This window comes from Bison bison, unplaced genomic scaffold (genome assembly GCF_000754665.1).
Source record: "Bison bison bison isolate TAMUID 2011002044 unplaced genomic scaffold, Bison_UMD1.0 scf7180017864469, whole genome shotgun sequence".
Lineage (NCBI taxonomy): Eukaryota > Metazoa > Chordata > Mammalia > Artiodactyla > Bovidae > Bison > Bison bison.
Genome location: NW_011495030.1, coordinates 4010834 through 4031721, shown reverse-complemented (window position 1 = coordinate 4031721; position 20888 = coordinate 4010834). Strand labels below are relative to the sequence as shown.

Sequence of the window (20888 nt, the reverse complement as noted above, 5' to 3'; positions counted from 1 at the left end):
TTTTTGGAGTTGGCTTTCTGCTGTTTGCAACTGCAAAAGTTTTAACTAACAGCTTATGCATTTATTAGCATTAATAATTAGGAGGACCACAGAGCAGCATAGAAAAGTGATTTCGATGAATTTTACAAACAGCATCATATAAAATTATGTGAATAGTATGATCACAGCTATTTAAAATAATTGTACATACACAAAATAACCAGAAAAGAAATACCTGAAGATGTAATGGATGTTTAGCATGGTAGAGTTATGGTTGATTTTTTCCCCTTCATATAATGGGGCAAAAAATTTATCAAACTACATTCAGTGTACAAAGTAAATGTAGCTTATTTGTTTTCTACAAGTGACCAAATCCTCATCATTGGGTTCCTTTATATTGACCACTAACTGTATCTTAGTCTCTCTGTTAAGGAAAAGCTTTTACGGAGTTGCTTTGTTTTTGTTTGAAGGTAAATTGCTGCTCTTGTATTGTGTCCTGCTCTCCTTTCCAAGAGGTGCCTTGGTGCATGGCAGGGGTAGGTGTTTAAGGCAACAGGAGTGAGTGAGTTTTAGACGTGTAAACCTGTGATCAGGGTTGGTGTCATGAACTACTTGTGCCTCCACCCCAAATTCATATGTTGAAGCCCTAACTCCCCCAGTGTACTGGTATATGGAGATGCAGCCTTTAAAATGTAATTGTGGTTAGGGCTTCTCTGGTGGTTTAGTGGATAGGAGTCCACCTGCCAAAGCAGGGGACATGGGTTCAATTCCTGGTCCTGGAAGATTCTGCAAGCCATGAGCAACTAATCCTGTGTGCCACAACAACTGAGCCTGCGTGCTGTCGTGACTGAAGCCTGGGTGCTAGAGCCCATGCTCCACAACAAGAGGAGCCACCACAATGAGAAGCCCACACGCTGAGACTGGAGAGTAGCCCCTGCTCTCTGCAAGTATCGAAAGCCCGTGCACAGCAGTGAAGACCCAGCGCAAAGATAAATGTAAAATAACTAAAAATTAAGTAAAAAATAAAAATTTTTTAAAAAAGCAATTAGGTTTAGATGAGGTAAGATGGATGGGGCTTGTCCCACCCATCAGGTGTGTAGTGGCCTTATAAGAATAAGGGACCTCGCTGACTCTCTCTGCATGCACAAACCAAGGAAAGACATGTGAACACACAGTGGGAAGACTGCCATCTACAAGCCAGGACAGGAGTTCTCACCAGGGACTGAGTCAGTTGATAACCTTGATCCTGGACTTCCCAGCTTCTAGAACTGTCAGAAAATAACTGTGCTGTGTAAGCCATCCAGTCTGTGGTGTTTTGTTATGGTAGCCTAACCTGAGACTGTTGGCACTGGCATTTTTAATAACATCTCTGGGTACCTGGCTGATTGCACTGTTGATCCTTGTGCTTGGGGAAGTTGTGGCCCTATCTAGCTCAGTCAGGCCTGGAGGGTCTTCCCTTATGACTTTCTCCCAGTTGCAGACAAAAAAAGATGTTGCCTGTCACTTCAGTAAACAAAGAATTCTCCATGCCATCAAGTTATCAGCCACTGTAGCTGATCCTGACAGTGTGCCCTGGGGGAAATTCAGGATGGAGAAAAATAGGGTAATGGCCCTAGATAGTTAAGATGCATATCTGAGGGATAATTTCATGAGCCCAGAATCTTGTGTCTTCCCATAGAAAAGCACTAAAATCATTAACTTGAGATTTGTGTGTGTGTGTGTGATTAGCAGTAATCTGCATGTTGTGTTTTGATTTCAGCACGACTCTTTTAGATCTTGGCTCCTCCCTTACCTCTTCAGAGTAATTCCTTAGAACTACCTGAGAGTCTGTCTCCTGGGCTATAGTCCTTAGTGAGCTCCCTGAATAAAACATAACTTGCAATTTGTAGGTTGTGTGTTTTTCTGCAGTTGACACAGCCTCAGATGACCCGGTGTCTCAGCCACATCCCTCACCTGGTCATGGCTTAGGCTGGTCAGTGAGCCCAACCTTGTAGTTCTTAACAAGTTAGGCATTCCACTGTACCACTGTTGATGTCATTTATGATGTCATGATCGTGGTGGCCACCAACACCGCACGCCCCTGGATCTCTTTTAACAGTTACAGATAGTTGTTTGGCTAATGGTTGGTGCTGCATTTATCTAGCAATGTTGACAATTTTATCACAAGTGCTATTTCCACAGTGCTTAATGTTTTTCTGCTGCTTTCCATCTCAGGATATCTCATAAGGGCTTTGATGATCAGGGAAGAGGCAGGAGGTACCACTTTCATCTGGACTGACTGTTCACTGTAAGCCTTACTCTTTCAGGTACTGGTTGGCTTGAGAATGTCTTTATCCTTTTAAAAGACTGGGCGGCCAATCTTGAAGGCCAGGGCAGATATGGCACCAATTTCCCCATCAGTGCACCCCAGGTTTATGGTTGAGGTTGAACTTGGAAGCACAGTGAAGATGAGTGATGTCTGATGAATCCAAATATGAGATATTAGGAAAAAGTTGCATCTTGGATTCTTTCGAATGTTGAAAGTCTCATTCTGTACTTTCATTCTCGTCTCTTGTACATATTGGTGGGGGCCACTTGTGTGAGGGTCCCTTGGCTGAGTTTCAGGAGGAGCAGAGTGTAGTTCCCTTGTTTTTTCAGGGTGGCTCCCTTCCCTCAGTTTATCTACCACCTGTGTGATTTCAGCCTTGAATGGATAAGCCAGGACACATGTGAATAATTTTTCCTCCTCTGACCTCTATCTTACCTTTTGCTGGAAAACTCTTAGTTTGTACAGGAAAAACAACCCATGTTTTCTGTGCAGCAAGAACAACTCTTTTGTCAAATCTCAGTTCTCTGTACCCTTGGCTAAGAGCTCAGGTCTAATCTTCTGACTCTTGATATTGTTAACAGGAATGATAGGAATTTATAAAGTCCTTTTCTTTTTCTACAACCTCTGACTTGTAAAGACTGTTTTCCCAGAAACTCAAATCTGAAAGTCAAAAGCTGTACTTAAACATTTTTTTCTTTTTGCATTCCTGCTATAAAAAATCTCAATCATCCCTGAAGCATAGCCATACCTCAACTCATCAGGGGGAATGTCATTCACAGAGTATAAAAGAGAATAATGTATCTAAATATATTATTATTATATTTTTTCAGACTTTTCATGATGTCATTTACTTTTTCACCTATGACCCAAACTCCCTGGCAACCCCTTCCAAAACTAAAAAATAGAATAATAATATTGTTTATTGAATGCTTGCATGCATGCTAAGTCGCTTCAGTCATGTCCGACTCTTTGCAACCCTTCGGACCCCACCAGGCTCCTCTGTCCATAGGATTCCCAGGAAACGATACTGGAGTGGGTTGCCATGCCCTCCTCCAGGGGATCTTCCCAACCCAGGGATCAAACCCATGTCTCTTATGTCTCCTGCATTTGCAGGTGGGTTCTTAACCACTAGAGCCACCTGGGAAGCCCACTGAATGCTTAACGTTAGCCAATAACCCTATAGCTGTTCATATCTTCAGGGAACAGATGAAAAACTGAGGCTTAGAAAGGTGGCTTGTACAATCTAACAGAGCTAATTTGGAGGAAAAAAATGTTAAAAAACTCATTTCTGTTTTTTTTTTTGCTTTAACTTACTTTGGCTCAAAAGTCGAACATTTATTCTGATACTGTAAGTATAAAACTTTAAAAGACAAAAAAGGAAAAAAAATTGATTAAACACTGCTTAGAAAATAGTAAGTCCTCAAAAGGAAGGCAATAGGTATTATTTATTAATATTATTTCTATTGATGTCCCAGGAGATAGCATCTTATTATACACAGATGAAAATCCACTGTGGTTAAAATCTTGGTACAATTTGATATTTCCACAGGTGAGCAAGAAAGTAAGTGAAGTGCTTTGGGAAGGCAGGAGCTCCTGGCTGAGATGGGAACACGGGGTTGGCCTTCTTTTCTCTTGGATGGGACTCCAGGAGACTTGGACTCTTGCTCAGGCTTGGCCAACAAGGTGGGGAGGCCACGGAAGGTCCTCTCTATGGTTTAGTTTCCTCATCCATAAAATGAGGGGTTTGGATATTAAGCTGGTGCTGAGGTTTCTCCTAATATTAGGGATCCCGGGAATCTCATCAGAGATGGGCAAGTCTAGACGGCCCGAGTGCGGCACTGTCACCCTGACACCAAAGTCTCTCGGCCTTTTGTCCTCTGATCTCTCCTGTGCTCCACCCCAGTTCAGGGCAGGAAGCTGAAGGAATGTGGTGACAGAGAAAAGGGGGATGATAAGCGAGAGGGAACAACAAAATGGCAGATGATGGAGGAGTGGGCAGAAACTAGACACACACACATCCAGAGAAAAAACTTGGAGGAAAAAGAGGAGTCAAAGGACGCCTGTGTTTACCATCTTTTGCTCAGCAAATAAAACAACAGCTGAAATGTATGCAGTCCTTGCTGTAGGCCTGGCCCCTCGTTAAATGTGTCACATGGGTTATCTTATCTCATTTAGTCCTCACGCATCTCATTTTATAGACAGGTGAGACTAAGGCTTACAAAGTTCATCAGTTTGCCCAACATTTCTTAGACCATTTGGGCTACTATAAGAAAATAATATGGCTACTACACCGTAGACAGGGTAGTTTGTAAACAACAGAAACGGATTTCTCACAGTCTGGAGGCTAGAGGTCCAAGACCAAGGTGCAGGACAGACTCAGCATTTGGTGAGGACCCTTGTCCATCTGCAGCTTGCGTACTTCTCACTGTATCCTCACACTGCAGAAAGAGCGTAAGAGAGCTCGGGCCCCTTTTATAAGGACACTAATCATACTCACGATGGCTTCATGATCATGATCTAACCAGCTCCCAAATGCCCCAACCTCTGAATACTATCGCATTGGGGGTTCGAGTTTCAACATATGAATGGTGGGGTGGGGGGACACAAACATTCAGCCCATTGCAATCACTAATGAGTAAGAGGCAGGACTAGGAATTGAACCTTGGTGTCTTAGATTCCAAAGCTGTACTCATAAACACTAATCCACATTTCTCTCCTCTGTGCTAGGGAATGTCACTATTTCACTTAAGGCTGACTTAGCACTTAATCTTGATCTCATGGCTGACCTAGCATGATGAGTTCACCACCCACGGGCAGATTTCAACAGACAGTCAGGCACCTACCTACATATTTACTCACCTCTTGATGACATTCAAGAAGGCTTGGCAAAGAAAATTCAAAACAGTGAATAACATAAATAGAAAGTCTTTTTTTGTTAGATGCCATCACATATGGACAGCTGTTTCACCTCCTTGATTAACCCTAGCTTAATCTAAGGTTGAAATGAACTCTTGTTCCTTCAGATACAAGATCATTGCCTGGACGCATTCCCAGATGACCACAGAAGCCTGAGGTTTGTTGGGGGATAATACACATAGATAAGTGGTGACTACTCCCAGGTAACCATATCATACTTTCTTAATATCATCTCTATCAGAAAACCAGAGTAAGCCTCATTTCAGGATATCTCTAGGTCCCCAAGGATCATAAGGATTATGGTAGAAGATAGAGGTGTCATGTGATGGTGCCCCATTGGGTGTCTTTCACATGTGATCATTTCCCAACATTTCAACTGTGAGGAAACTTTGGAAAGACTGTATCAGATCCCTACCCAAAAGTCTCTGAGAGAGACTACCCTGGCAGTTCAGTGGTTAAGATTTTGCCTTCCAATGCAGGGGATGCAAGTTCAATCCCTGTTAAGGGAGCTAAGATCCCATGTGCCTCTTGGCCAAAAAACCAAAACATAAAACAGAAGCAGTAGTATAACAAATTCAATAAAGACTTTAAAAAGTCGCTGAGGCCCATACACTTTTTTGGTTTACTTTTGGGGATATTATACAGATCTTGGAACCAATCAGGTTCAAATTCTAGGCTTTTGCCATTTATTGACTTGGGGCCAGTCCCCTGCCATGGAACTGCAGAAGCCTGTCCTGTCAACAGGAATCACACCCCAGTCTATATTATGGTCAGGTGAGCCAGCACATAAAAGCCCCAGGGTAGGACCTGGAGCACAGCAGGTGCTCAGTCACTGTGCAGCCTCTTGCCTCCTGCTTCAGTGTCTCCTGCTGTATAACAAACCACTCTCAGGAAGTGGACTAGTTAACTTTACTCAAATAACAACCAGATTATTTGCTTATGGTTCTGCTATCTAAGTTGGTCTCACCTGGAGTCACTCATACACTCCTGAATCCCCTCAGGAGGCTCAACTAGTCCTGGATATCCAGCACAGCTTCACTCCCATGTCAGACATCTTTGGATAGAACAGCTGGGACCTGCTAGGGACCTCTGTTTCCATGAGGTCACTCCATCAGGATGGTTAGCAGGGGCCAGCTTCATAAGGTGCAACATATGTAGTCACACAGGGCCCCACACCCAGAAGGACCCCTGCTTGGCTTAATTCTCTGTTGCCACTGCCTTGAAATTCTGAATACTTAAAAATGAGAGACCCTGCATTACCATTTTACACTAGGTCCTACAAATTATGTAGACAGGACTTGTAGCCATACTTCTTTACTCAAAGGCTCCAAGCTCCAAGGGGTTGAAAGAAGAAGCTGGAAAGCTTTTTAAGCTTTCCAGCTTCTTAAGACTTAGGCCAAAACTCACACAGTGTCACTTCCCTGCATTCCAAGCTACAGCAACTCACAAGGCCATGCTGACTCAGGGGAGGAGCAGAAAGTCTCGGTGGCCATCCACATCACCTTGCTTCCTTTTTGCAGCATTCTTATGAGCAGACAGGTCCTGACAGAGCTTGTTTGGTGCTAAGAAGCAGAAACCCACTCAAGTTTCCTCATAAAAAAGAGGGATAGATGGTAAAGAGCCAGAAATCTCCCAGGGAGAGGGGTAGCCACGCCTCAGGGAAGTGGAAATGACAGTTCGAAACTCAGGGCCTGAGGCTATGGCTTGCCTCTCAGGGATCACACTGGTTTCCTCGGTAAGTCAGCCGTGGTCTGAGGGGAGAACCTGGTCACTCAGAAGAGCCAACTGTCCCTTCCAGGGACTGTGGGCTGGGCGGACTCTCAGCAAGAGGACAGTGGAGAAAGTGTGCCACGTAACTTGACAGAATATTTTATCAGCTATTTATGAAGTGCCAATAATTATTCAGACTTTCCTAGTGGTTCAGTTGATAAAGAATCCACCTGCAATGCAGGAGATTCGGGTTCAATCCCTAGGTTAGGAGGATCCCCTGGAGAAGGAAATGGCAACTCATACCAGTATTCTAGCCTAGAAAATCCCATGGACAGGCTGGCGGGCTACAGTCCATGAGGTCGCAAAGAGTTGTTCACAACTGAGCAGCTAAACCACTAATAACTATGAGCAAGACCATGTCTGGGCCTAGGGGGATAAAATTTGGCCCTAGAGGACCACTTCTTTTCAGTCACATAAAGGAATTTCTTACTACTTTTTACTGAAGCAAAGGAGGAGGAGGGTGTGGGGATATTTCTTTTTATTATTCCTTGGGCCCTGGAAGTCAGTTCTGTTCCTTGTTGGGTGGTTCATCTGACATCAAGTGGCAAGGCCCACCTACAAGGGAGGTTTGGAAGGATGCATTCTCTTTTTGGAAGAATGTCAATTAGCCTCAGAGAACAGCTGAGTGATGATGAACCAGAAATTGTGACTTTTCCTGACTTGATTCTGTCCCACCTCAGGGAAGATGGCTGACTTGGGCTCTCAGAAGAAGGGATTCCTACATGGACAGCCCATCTCTTGAACGCTCTCCTCAGAGTGCTCCCTATCCCACCTCTCCTATTTCACCCCCAATAGTTCCTTCTTTCACACCCTCATCTAAAGTATTCATCCCTTTCTCAGGAAACCCCACCTACTTCCCCTCATACATACTGACCTTCCTCTGTTGGTGTTTTTTGGTAAAATCCAATGTTTATGGCCTATGCTGGTGCTGGGGTTTTCCTGTGCCCAGTTTTCTTGGCTCTGAAAGACAAGGTTCGGTCTAGTTGGTGAAGAAGACATTGGTGGGGGGTCAGATCCCAGGGCAGTTTCCACCACTGACAGCTGTGGGAGATAGTTTTCATTCATTACCTAAAAAACAAGCAACTTCAACCAAGTGAACTTAAAAATTTCCCAGTAACAACACACTCTACTTTTATTTGAAGAAATGATCTTTTTCTCTATTAACCTGACTTTGACTAGCTCCTTGAAAACAGTAAACTTGGCATTATTTAGTTGGAGAATTAAAATTTTCTGGCCTCTAGGAGAAGGCAATGGCAACCCACTCCAGTACGCTTGCCTGGAAAATCCCATGGGCAGAGGAGCCTGGTGGGCTGCAGTCCATAGGGTCGTGAAGAGTGAGACATGACTGAGCAACTTCACTTTCACTTTTCACTTTTATGCATTGGAGAAGGAAATAGCAACCCACTCCAGTGTTCTTGCCTGGAGAATCCCAGGGACGGGGGAGCCTGGTGGGCTGCCGTCTCTGGGGTTGCACAGAGTCGGACATGACTGAAGCGACTTAGCAGCAGCAGCAGCAGCAGCAGTTCTTTTTTAATTAAAAAAATTTTTATTGAAGGATAAATTCTCACACACTAGCAAAGTAATGCTCAAAATTCTCCAAGCCAGGCTTCAATAGTACATGAACTGTGAACTTCAAGATGTTCAGCTGGATTTAGAAAAGGCAGAGGAACCAGAGATCAAATTGTCAACATCTGTTGGATCATTGAAAAAGCAAGAGTTCCAGAAAAACATCTACTTCTGCTTCATTGACTATGCCAAAGCCTTTGACTGTGTGGATCACAACAAACTGGAGAATTCTTAAAGAGATGGGAATACCAGACCACCTGACCTGCCTCCTAAGAAATCTGTATGCAGGTCAAGAAGCAACAGTTAGAACTGGACATGGAACAACAGACTGGTTCCAAATCGGGAAAGGAGTACATCAAGGCTGTATATTGTCACCCTGCTTATTTAACTTATATTCAGAGTACATCATGAGAAATGCTGGGCTGGATGAAGCACAAGCTGGAATCAAGATTGCCGGGAGAAATATCAATAACCTCAGATATGCAGATGACACCACCCTTATGGCAGAAAGTGAAGAAGATCTGAAGAGCCTCTTGATGAAAGTGAAGGAGGAAAGTGAAAATGTTGGCTTAAAACTCAACAATCAGAAAACTAAGATCATGGCATCTGGTCCCATCACTTCATGGCAAATAGATGGGGAAACAATGGAAACAGTGACAGACTTTACTTTTGGGGGCTCCAAAATCACTGCAGATGGTGACTGCAGCCATGAAATTAAAAGAAGCTTACTCCTTGGAAAAAAAGTTATGATTAACCTCGATAGCATATTCAAAAGCAGAGACATTACTTTGCCAACCAAGGTCCGTCTAGTCAAGGCTATGGTTTTCCAGTGGTCATGTATGGATGTGAGAGTTGGACTATAAAGAAAGCTGAGCGCCAAAGAATTAATGCTTTTGAACTGTGGTGTTGGAGAAGACTCTTGAGAGTCTCTTGGACATCAAGGAGATCCAACCAGTCCCTTCTAAAGGAAAACAGTCCTGAATACTCATTAGAATTTTCATCTTGAGCTGAAACTCCAATACTTTGGCCACCTGATGCGAAGGGCTGACTCATTGGAGAAGACCCTGATGCTGGGAAAGATTGAAGGTGGGAGGAGAAGGGATGACAGAGGATGAGATGGTTGGATGGCATCACCAACTCAATGGATATGAGTTTGAGTAAACTTTGGGAGTTGATGATGGACAGGAAGCCTGGTGTGCTGCAGTCCATGGGGTCGCAGAGTCAGACATGACTGAGCAACTGCACTGAACTGAACTGGTTTACAGAATTTTGTTGTTTTCTGTCAAACCTCAACATGAATCAGCCATAGGAATACATATGTCCCCTCCCTTTTAAGCCTCCCTCCTGTCTTCCTCCCCATCCCACCCCTCTAGGTTGATACAGAGCCCTGTTTGAGTTTCCTGAGCCATAAAGCAAGTTCCCGTTGGCTATGTGTTTTACATATGGTAATATAAGTTTCCATATTACTCTTTCCTACATCTCACCCTCTCCTCCCCTCTCTCAATGTCCATAAGTCTATTCTCTATGTCTGTTTCTCCATTGCTGTCCTGTAAATAAATTCTTCAGTACCATTTTTCTAGATTCTGTATATATGCATTAGAATATGATATTTCTCTTTCTTTATGACTTACTTCACTCTGCAGAGTAGGTTCTAGGTTCATACACATCATTAGAACTGACTCAAATGCATTCCTTTTTATGGCTGAGTAATATTCCTTTGTGTATATGTAGCACAATTTCTTTATCCATTCATCTGTCAATGGACATCTACATTGCTTCCATGTTCTAGCTATCGTAAGTAGTGCTGCAATGAACAATAGGATACGTGTATCTTTTTCAATTTTGGTCTCCTCAGGGTGTATGGCTAGGAGTCATATGGTAGTTTTATTCCTAGCATTTTAAGGAATCTCCATACGGTCTTCCATAGTGACTGTATCAATTTACATTCCCACCAACAGTGCAAGAGCATTCCCTTTTCTCCACACCCTCTCCAGCATTTGTTGTTTGTAGACTTTTTGATGAGGGCCATTCTGACCAGTGTGAGGTGATATCTCATTGTAATTTTGATTTGCATTTCTCTAGTAATGAGTGATGTTGAGCATCTTTTCATGTGTTTGTTAGCCATCTGTATGTCTTCTTTGGAGAAATGTCTGTTTAGGTATTTTCCCCACTTTTTGATTGGGTTGTTTTTCTGGTATTGAGTTGTATGAGCTGTTTGTATATTTTGGAAATTAATCCTTTGTCAGTTGTTTCATTTGCTATTATTTTCTCCCATTCTGAGGGTTGTCTTTTCACTTTGCTTATAGTTTCTTTTGCTGTGCGAAAGCTTTTAAGTTTAATCAGGTCCTGCTTGTTTACTTTTGCTTTTATTTCCATTACTCTAGGAGGTGGGTCATAGAGGACCTTGCTTTGATTTATGTCATCGAGTGTTCTGCCTATGTTTTCCTCTAGGAGTTTTATAGTTTCTGGTCTTATATTTAGGTCTTTAACCCATTTTGAGTTTATTTTTGTGTCTGGTGTTAGGAAGTGTTCTAATTTCATTCTTTTACATGCGGCTGTCCAGTTTTCCCAGCACCATCTACTGAAGAGGCTGTCTTTGCCCCGTTGTATATTCTTGCCTCCTTTGTCAAAAATAAGGTACCCATAGGTGCGTGGGTTTATTTCTGGGCTTTCTGTCTTGTTCCATTGGTCTATGCTTCTGTTTTTGTGGCATGTACTTTATATGATAAGAATCATCCAAGGACTAGGCATAGGTCCGTCTTTACTACCCAGCAGCTGGTGTCTATTTGAATAAGAACTTCATGATCATCGATCTCTTCACTGATCAAAGGGATAAGTCCTAGTCTCAAGGAACTTCCAGTCAAGTGGAAGGGACAGTCTTACACTCAGAAAAAAAAAAAAAAAAACAGAGGGAGGGGGCAATGAGGGATGGTGAAAAAGCAGAAACAAGTATGGGTGGGGATTACCCTGCAGCTGGGTTCCAAGCTGGAGCTCAGGCATAATGGAGGGTTGGGACCCTTTCAAACTGCGACCATAGCTGTTTGCACACAAGTGCCCAGCAGGAGTTAAGACAGAGGCTGTGTCATGTCTCCGTAGTCGCAGGAAAGCCTGCCCAGCTTACTCTCTCCACTGTATGGGCTTGCCGAAAGACTCAGAGTTCAGGCAGGTGGAAACTAGTCTAGGCCAGGTGGAGGGTCCGCTCAGGAGACTTGACTAGACACCCTCACTCCCAACACACGCTTCCTCCCACCCTTTCAACCCCAGTACGCATTTAGCTGCACCTTCTGGGTTCCTCCAGCTGGAGGGGGCCTGGGAAGGAGCCCACTTTCTGCTATTACTTTACTTGATTCCCATTTTGAATTCTTTATCCTGCAGCTTCACAATTCATGAGTAAAAAGGTAGCTGGGCCTCCAAGAATCCCCCCTTGATACTGTGCAGCATCTCCCCTTCCCAAATTTTTAGCTACTCACTGCCAGATGGCCTGAAGCGCCTTTCTGCTCCTGATGTCATCAAGAAGACACCCAACATGTGCACACACACAGCAAAACCTCCTGGGCGGGGCTTGATTTCTCTAAGCCATATTTTTAAAAATTATTCATTTATTTTATTTTTGGCTATGCTGGGTCATCCTTGCAGTGTGTGGGCTTTCTCTAGTGATGGTGAGCAGGGGGATACTCTGTAGTTGTGGGTGCTCAGGTTTCTTATTTTGGTGGCTTCTCTTGTTGCAGAGCACAGGCTCTTGGCACACGGGCTTCAGAAACTGCAGCTTTCACTAGTTGCGGCACACAGGCTTAGTTGCTCCAGGGCATGTGGGATCTTCCCAGATGAGGGATTGAACTGTGTCCCCTGCATTGGCAGGTGGATTATTATCCACTGTTGTTTTTGTTGCTCAGTTGCTAAGTCATGTCTGACTCTTCGCAGCACCATGGGCTGAAGCACCAGGGAAGTCCTCTAAGTGGTATGTAAACAGCTGTTTTGCTGGGGTGTCTTGTATTCAGTTCTCTGTGGATTAGGACCATTAAGTTTCCTAATCAGCTGCTGGGCTCCATGCAATCCTCTTTAGAAACCTTTTGCTTGATATGTGTCTGATGACGTCTGTGTTTAGCTGCAAAGTGGAGCCAATGGAGTGGAGCAAGCAGACTAACACTGGGCTTCTAAACAAGCAATGTCAGCTTGTGCTCTGCTGCTTCAGTTGTCTCCGACTCTTTGCAACCCCATGGACTGTAGCCTGCCAGGCTCCTCTGTCCATGGGATTCTCCAGGCAAGAATACTGGAGTGGGTTGCCATTTCCTTCTCCAATGTCAGCTTATTCACTGCAGATTTGTCCTGGCTGCCAAGTCCTCTCTTTCTTCTCTCTTCCTATCAGGGAACCTTGCCACTCAGTAGCTTTGTTTCAAGAGGAAGTTGGCGTGATTTGATACCCTCAGGGAGTGCTTACAGGCTGGGGGACACAGGTGGGCTATTGGAATCCTTGTATTTACCTTCTAGAGGAATGCACTGGAAACAGGAGGAGAAGTGAAGCCAGGTTGGATTGGGTTTCCAAGCGCCCCTGTGTACCCTCTAGGTTCCACCAATACCCTTTCTTCTTCCACCCTGAGGGCCCTTGCTGTTGGCCTTGGCCAGATCATGTAAACCGGCACTGCAAGTTGAATAGACTAGGCATTTATTTTCTGATAAATCAGGTCTCTGTCCTGCCTGCACTTTGGCCTGCTTTTGATAAATGTTTCCAGCAGTGAATACAACATGTGTAAACTTTCTAGATGTGTCGATTATAAATAGTGTTTCCTTACATTTGGGGCAGCACTTTCGAGTTTCCAAAACACGTTTCCATACAGTAATTGTCTCACTGGATTTCCTCAATAGGATGAAAGAAGATGGAGCAATGCATCCCTATTTTGCAGTGAAAAAAACCTGAAACTTGGAGAGGTATAGTGACTTGGCAGTTGCAGGAGTAGAAAGTAGAAGAGTAAGAAAGTAGAACTTCTGCTCCTTGCTGCAGAAACCTTTGACAGTCATGTAGTCTTTCTTTTTTTAAATCTCACTAATCACCCTAGTACTCTTGTTGGATAACAGAACAATTTGTTCATCCATGCCATGTTCTCTTATTGCATAAAGGAAATGATAAGGGACAAGAGAACTGATTTCTCAGTTGTATCCTTTAGAGCTCTGCCACCATGTCAATCACTCCCTTATCCAGGCTACCAGTGATTTGCCACCTTCCAATATATGGGAAAAATGGCAAAGGTGAAAATCATTAAGCTACTAAGCTAACGCCACAGAGATCATCATGAGAGCAGGAACTGCGCTGGACTCAGTAGCGTCATTTGAGAGAGAGCTCTGCCTCCCCAAGATGTGCGGGAGCGTCAAGGCCTTAAGGATCAGGAATGTGGACTGACTGCTCTCCATATGGTCTTCAACTGAGGCTATGCTGAACTTCCTCTAGTCATACTACGGCAGAAAACATAGCGACCATCAGAGCTTTGGTTTTTTAACCAGGCTCTGTGATTCCTATTAAGGATAAGGTCTAAGGTGATTTAAGGGAAAATGGCAGAAAAGGGGGGGAACCCTCTTAATTCTTGCCCATGCATTCATAATAGATAAAGTCAAGAGGGAATAGAAGGCTATTCCTCAGGGGTGAGTTGACCCTAATTGTCTTCCCTGTTTGGTGCTTTTCGCCCAGAGATGCAGAAAAGGAACAGTCTGACAGAAACCATCGCTGATGGCCACCTTCATTCAGTTGTTGTTTGGTTGCTAAGTTGTGTCTGGCTCTTTGCAACCCCATGGACTGCAGCATGACAGGCTCCCCTGTCCTCCACTATCTCTCGGAGATTATCCAGATTCATGTCCATTGAGTCAGTGATGCTATCTGACCGTCTCATCCTCTGCCATCCCCTCCTCCTTTTGCCTCCTATCTTTCTCAGCATCAGGGTCTTTTCCAATTAGTTGGCTCTTCACATCCGGTTGTCAAAGTAATGGAGCTTCAGCTTCAGCATCAGTCCTTCCAATGAAAAATAAAGGTTGATTTCCTTTAGGACTGACATCACTTACAAACATTTTTTGAGCACCCATGATGGGCCAGGCTCTGAGCATACTATGATGAAAGACATAGTTTTGATGCTTGACTTTTTCCATTCAAACCTAATTTATTCCATTTCCCTTTTGCTCTCACTTTTCTCCCAATGTCCCTCCCAGCTGTTTTGATTCCTGGTCATTTGCATCATTTTTGGCAAGACATTCTAGAGGATCAATTCCTGATGTAGCAAAACTGCCCACATCCATCTGTCCTACTCCCCACTCTTTCAGGATAGGGTTAGCTCTTGGTCCTCCTTCATGTACTGTTTATCCCCTTGCATCTCCCCTCCTAGAGAAGGTGCTTCTAGGTCAATGGTTGTGAACATGAAATGAAATAAGCTGTACTCCTGATTGCCAGACAAGTTTAAGTTTCTTCTTCTGAATGCATTTACCTTAAAGCAAATATCCTGCGGGCTTCCTTCATAGCTCAGTTGGTAAAGAATCTGCCTGCAGTGCAGGAGACCCGGTTCGATCCCTTGGTTGGAAAGGTCTCCTGGAGAAGGAAATGGCAACCCACTCCAATATTCTTGCCTGGAGAATCCCATGGACAGAGGAGTCTAGCAGGCTACAGTCCATGGAGTCGCAAGAGTCAGACACAACTTAGCGACTAAAGAGAAAGAAATGTTCTGCAGGGAGAATGCTTTGTTGTGGTTCTTTCCCTCTTTCTTCCTGGTTCCCTGAGAAACCACTAGTCTCTTTATCAGTGGCCTTGTGGTTGGAGTTGATATTCATCCTGCTTCTGCTGTGAGGGGAGACCTTGCTCAGCTTAAGCCACTCCAATCAGAGTGAACCCAAAGACTTTACCTCGGAATCCTGGAACACAAAATCTCTTTTCTTTGTGGAGCTTAGTTGTGTGAGGTTGTGAGGCTCACAATTGCCTTGTTCGTGATGGATAAGCCTGGAATTTTCAGGGAGCACTGCTGAAAGCCTGAGGATGGAGCCAAAGAAGAGAAATCAAGAGATGAAAGATGGGCCCAGGACATGGGGTATGGGTCTCGAATCCAGATGGGTCTGAACCAATTCTACATCTGGGTTAATCTATTGAGTGAGCCAATTAACTCCACTATCCCCTTTGAAAACACTGATTCGAGTTTGGTTTTCTGTCCGTTACAAAAGATTGCCAGCTAAGTACTATCCTTAGGCTAAGGCTTCCTAAATGGGGTGCCATGGTGTACCTGTTAGCTGAGTTATAGATATTACTTGAGCATGATGACCCCAGCCCGTGGGAGGGGCTTAGAACAGCCAGAGTGCCAGGGATGGTCATCTCTGGAAGCAAGTAGCTTTGTGCATTTACCCCAGTGAGACAACAAATGCAAATTTTTAATGTGCCCCGTTATGGTGATTTTAGAATATGTTCAAAAATTTTATAAGACTGCTCCATTCCAAAGGTAGAGCCTGCTACTCCTCTCCTTGAAAGTGAACTGAACTTTGTGACTTGCTTCTGAAAACTAGAATATGGCAGACATGAGGGAGTATGATTTCTGAGACTAGGTCATAAAGGACACTGCCACTTTTGGCTTGCTTCTGAACTGCTCATTCTGGAGGGAAGTCGGTGAGTACCCACACAGAAGGGGTTGAGGTCCACAGGCAGAAGAACTGAGGCCTCCCATCAATGACCAGCATCAACTCTCTAAAGTTATGAATGAGCCACCTTGGAACAGAATCCTCCAGCTTCAGTCAAACCTTCAGATGAAAGCAGCTCTGGCCAGTGTCTTGATTGCAACCTCCCATGCAAGACCGTAAGTCACGCTGCCCATCTAAACTGATCTAATCCACTGGAACTGCCTCAGGTGTCGTTTGCTGCTGTGTTACATTAACGAGTTTAGGGGCTGGCTGGCTGTTACATTATGCCTTAGTAGATAACATTTACACCCAAAATGTGGAAAAGATTGAGAAACACTGCTTTAAATCCAAAAAAGAGTACACTGGTTACTGCAGACATACACAGCAATATATGAGAAACTTTAGTTTTAGTCTTTTTTTTTTTTTTTTGCAAAATACTTAGTTAGTAGCAGCATTACAACATTTGAGATAACAAGCATTTAAAAATACATTTAAAGCAAAACAAAAGCTCCCTGTCTTTGCAAACATACTTGCAAACACAATTATCAGTGACAGCTCTAAAAGTTTTTGCTTTTATAACTAATAAATTGTTATGGAAAGGACTTCTTAGTGAATAGCATTATGGCATTTAAGACAAACCCAATCAGGTCTACTCAATAAATTCAGGTTTCACTTTCCTGAGATTCTTAAGAGCTGGTGACAGTTGCACTCAACACCTTGTTACAGGAAAGGAGGCATGAAGCTAATCAGAAGGTTTCTCCCATAAGCTTGTATAGAAGTTTGCAAAGTAAAATCAAATGGGCTATCACCGCATAGCAGCTTTCTCTAACTTTCAGGACACAAAAGGCCTAATCTGCTTTACTCTTAGGAATGTCTGAAATGCTTCTTTCTTAATCCCCTATTTAGGATACATAATCATTGGAGAAGGAAATGGCAACCCACTCTAGTTTTCTTGCCCTGAGAATCCCATGGGCAGAGGAGCCTGGCAGGCTGCAGTCCATGGGGTCACAAAGAGTCGGACACGACTGAGCGACTATCACTCATCATCATCAATCAGAGGACCAACGTGCAAGTTCTTTGTTTATGCCATTACTCGGGTCAGTGCAGTGCCTCCACTTCACTTATAACCATTACAGAAAGAACAACTCCCCTGGAGTAGGAAATAATAACTCACTTCAGTATTCTTGCTTGGAAACTCCATGGACAGAAGCATCTGACAGGCTACAGTCCACAGGGTCGAAAAGAGTCAGAAACAACAGAGCACACCCCCACAGAACAACTAAACTATCTGGAGCTGAGAAAAGAGCCAGGGTTAGTTCAAGAAGAGTGTGAGTTAAACCAGTGTGACGAGTTCATACTCGCCAGCTCTACCAGCTTCACTTCTAGGTAAGCCCGTGGGCTCGCAGTCAGAATTTTTTTCTTACTCTAGACACTATTCCTATTTTGCCATTCTATGATCTGAGCACACAGATCAGAGGCATCATATCATAAAATTTGAGTTTCTAGAATTGTACCATCCAATATAGTAGCCACTAGTCACATCTGGCTACGAGCACCTGAAATGTGGCTGAACTTAAAACTGAGATTAGGTGTAAAGTATAAAATCTGTAAGTATAAAATACATACATACAAATTTTGAAGGCTTAGTATGAAAAAAGGAATGTAAAATACCTTGTCAATAATTTTTATATTGATTACATATTGATAATATTTTGTATATATTGGTTAAATGAAATGTATTGTGAAAATTAATGTCACTTGTTTCTTTTCCTGATTTTTTAATGTAGCTACCAGAAAATTTAAAATAACATATGCAGCTCATATTATATTTCTATTGGACAGTGCTGGTCTAGAAGCAGGCCTACTCACAGTCATTCATTTAATTATTCAACATACGTTTATTAAGTGTCTTGTGTGTGTTGAGTTCTAGGCTAGGAGACAGGAATGCAACAGTGAACACAAGTTTTTGTACCTATGAAACGTGTGGTACCCACTGTAGCACAAGAGAGACGGAAAGTGAAAGCTACTACTACTGCTACTAAGTCTCTTCAGTTGTGTTCGACTCTGTGCGACCCCATAGACGGCAGCCCACCAGGCTCTCCCATCCCTGGGATTCTCCAGGCAAGAACACTGGAGTGGGTTGCCATTTCCTTCTCCAATGCATGAAAGTGAAAAGTGAAAGTGAAGTCGCTCAGTCGTGTCTGACTCTTCACGACCCCATGGACTGCAGGCTACCAGGCTCCTCCATCCATGGGATTTTCCAGGCAAGAGCACTGGAGTGGGGTGCCATTGCTTTCTCCGGAAAGTGAAAGCAGGGGACATTTAATCTGGAATATTTTAGGTCACAGGATTTTAGGACCCTTAGAGTTAAAAGCCAGCTCTACATGACTTAGCACCTAACCCTTATTATATCTGAAGGCACTATATAATTGGAGTTGATAAAAATGGCCACTCTCGAGTCACCGAGGAAAGTTGATATTCCACACTGCCTCTTGTAGTCTGTGGTGAATTATGGCTACAGCCATACAGATGCTCTTCCTCACTAACCCGAGGGGCTCTGGAGGGCAGTGACAATATTCTTTGACCTTGATCTCACCCAGTGTCTCCCACACAGAAAATACTAAACAACGCATGGAACTAAAGCATGTCATATGTACTCATTTAAGAAAACAATTAAATACATCATATACTTTAGGAAGAGTTCTTCCCCAAATGGCTAAAGAACAAAAGGTCTGCCATGTAAACTAGTTAAGTTTCAGTAATTAAAAGAAAAATGTCCCCTTTCAGAATATAAATTCATGCATACCTGATGATATAAATGAAAAAGTTCTGTGATATCCAAACAAAATTCTCTCTCATGACCACCAAGACTAAATATTATATATGAGGTGTGAGTGACCCTGGATAGCAGTTTGACCAAGGCCATAATTAGGCATCTTTCTTCTTCTCTGAAATGCTTTACCAAAGAGTTGTGAGTTGTCAAAATCAAAAAAGACAAGTGGTAAAAGGAAACATTTTGCTTGCAATTCTTATTATGTTTTCAGTACCAGTCAAGGTAATCAGTCATATTAAAAAATATATAATTTAATTATCAAATAATAACTTTGTTCATCTTTGTCCAAAGAATCCAAAGCTGAATATATTCTCTAGCTGATGTACACATGCTGACGGACAGCTCAATGTTCAGAAATGAAAGCAGAAGTATTATTCTTTTATAAAAATAAACTTGGTCCCAGAGAACAGAATAAAAAGTGATACAAGAGTAAGTGTAAGAAAAAAAAAAAGCCAAGCTTTAGAGGAGAATTGTTTCGATGTTAGTAAATGCAGCATCTACAACTTTGAGCGGGTCACTCAGAGTACCATTTATCTCCTCCATCAGTGCTGGAGTGTGCACCTCTCTAACGTGTGTTAAATTAACAACGTAACAGAACAAGAAAGCAAAAATAACTGTACAACAATGAGTCCACCGTTACCAAAGGGAAGCAAGTCCACAAATAATCGATCCCCGGATTTCCAGCCTTCATGATCTTAAGATTTCTAGTAGGCCCTCCCCTCACAGATTCATTGGAATGTTTGTACTCCAACAAGCTCAGCTTTTTCCCATAAAAAGGGGATGGGACAAGTTCACTCTGAATAGGTCGGTGGACAACTTTTTCATTTTCCCTTGAGCAATTTGGATTTATCTAAATACAGGTTAAATTAAAAAACAGATGGGAGGAAGTCATCCCTTGGCTAGGCAGTGCCTGACCACTCAGCAGGAGATGTTATTTATGCCTTGTTTTGTACAATTATGTGAAAAAGCACGCCTTAACAAATAACACAGGCACCCCTGATGAACCAGCCTCCAGCATCTCCATCTGCCAAATGTCTGAAGTCTGGTCGCACCCTATTTGCGTATAACTCCCACGGTCACTTGGGTCCCAAAGCTTTCAGAGTACATCCGCTCAGGGAGTGTGTGGTGTGTCCTGTGTGGCAAATATCCTGTTTTAGGCACCAGCGGGTCCTTCTCCAGGGTCACAGAGCCTCCAGTCTTCCTGGGTGAGGATAGTTTTTCTTAGCTGCCCTGTGACAACTGGGTTTCACATTTCCTGAAACTAGATCTGTGGAAGGAGTCTCTGAAATTAAGGAGGGAAGAGAACAGAAGAAAGAAAGATCAGTTAGCCTTTTAAAGAGAGGGAGGGGGAAAATCATTCACTAGAAAAGGACATCTGTCATGGGGAACTCAGTAAATAAGTAAGCAAGGGAAAGTGCGGCCATGTTTTTGCACTATGCCAGGAGAAACCCAGGCAATAATTCGGACCTGGGAAGATGCTGGCAGAAGGCCACACGGAGGGGCCCCGAGAGGTCAAGGAGAAGGCGCAGGAGGATAGGGACGCCAGCAGGGCAGACAGATCACGCTCGGGCAGCTTCTCTGATTCCAGGGCCCGCGCCCACCCCCAGGGGCTCTGCAGTTCTGACTGTCCTTTACCCTGCCCTGCCTTCTTCTTACCTCTTTTGACTGTCAACTCTGAATATTGGCTTGTAGAGTTCCGGAATTTTCCGCTCGATCATTGGTCGGAGGTTCTCTCTCAGCTTGTTGTAGTTCTTCTTGAGTTCCTGCTGATACTCCCTCTGATCTGCCGTGATGAGACGTTTGTTTTTCTCTACGGCTTCCCCGCATCTGAGAAGCAAAATCAGGGGGGAGAAAAGGAGGTTGTATTTCAAAGAAATTTGT

At 43.4% G+C, this 20888-nt stretch overlaps 1 protein-coding gene across 8 annotated transcripts in view; it reads right to left on the bottom strand.

Annotated features, from left to right (window-relative positions):
- Window positions 1-16552: 16552 nt before the first annotated feature.
- The window catches only part of DOCK8 (dedicator of cytokinesis 8), a 233762-nt gene continuing 229426 nt past the window's right edge, over window positions 16553-20888 (bottom strand). For all 8 annotated transcript variants that reach the window (XM_010860673.1, XM_010860679.1, XM_010860674.1 and 5 more), the window contains 2 exons: window positions 20664-20834; window positions 16553-20289 (listed from right to left, as the gene is read on the bottom strand). In XM_010860673.1, the coding sequence (XP_010858975.1) occupies window positions 20229-20289; window positions 20664-20834 (232 nt within the window). In that variant the 3' untranslated portion in view covers window positions 16553-20228. The remainder of the gene's footprint in view (window positions 20290-20663; window positions 20835-20888) is intronic.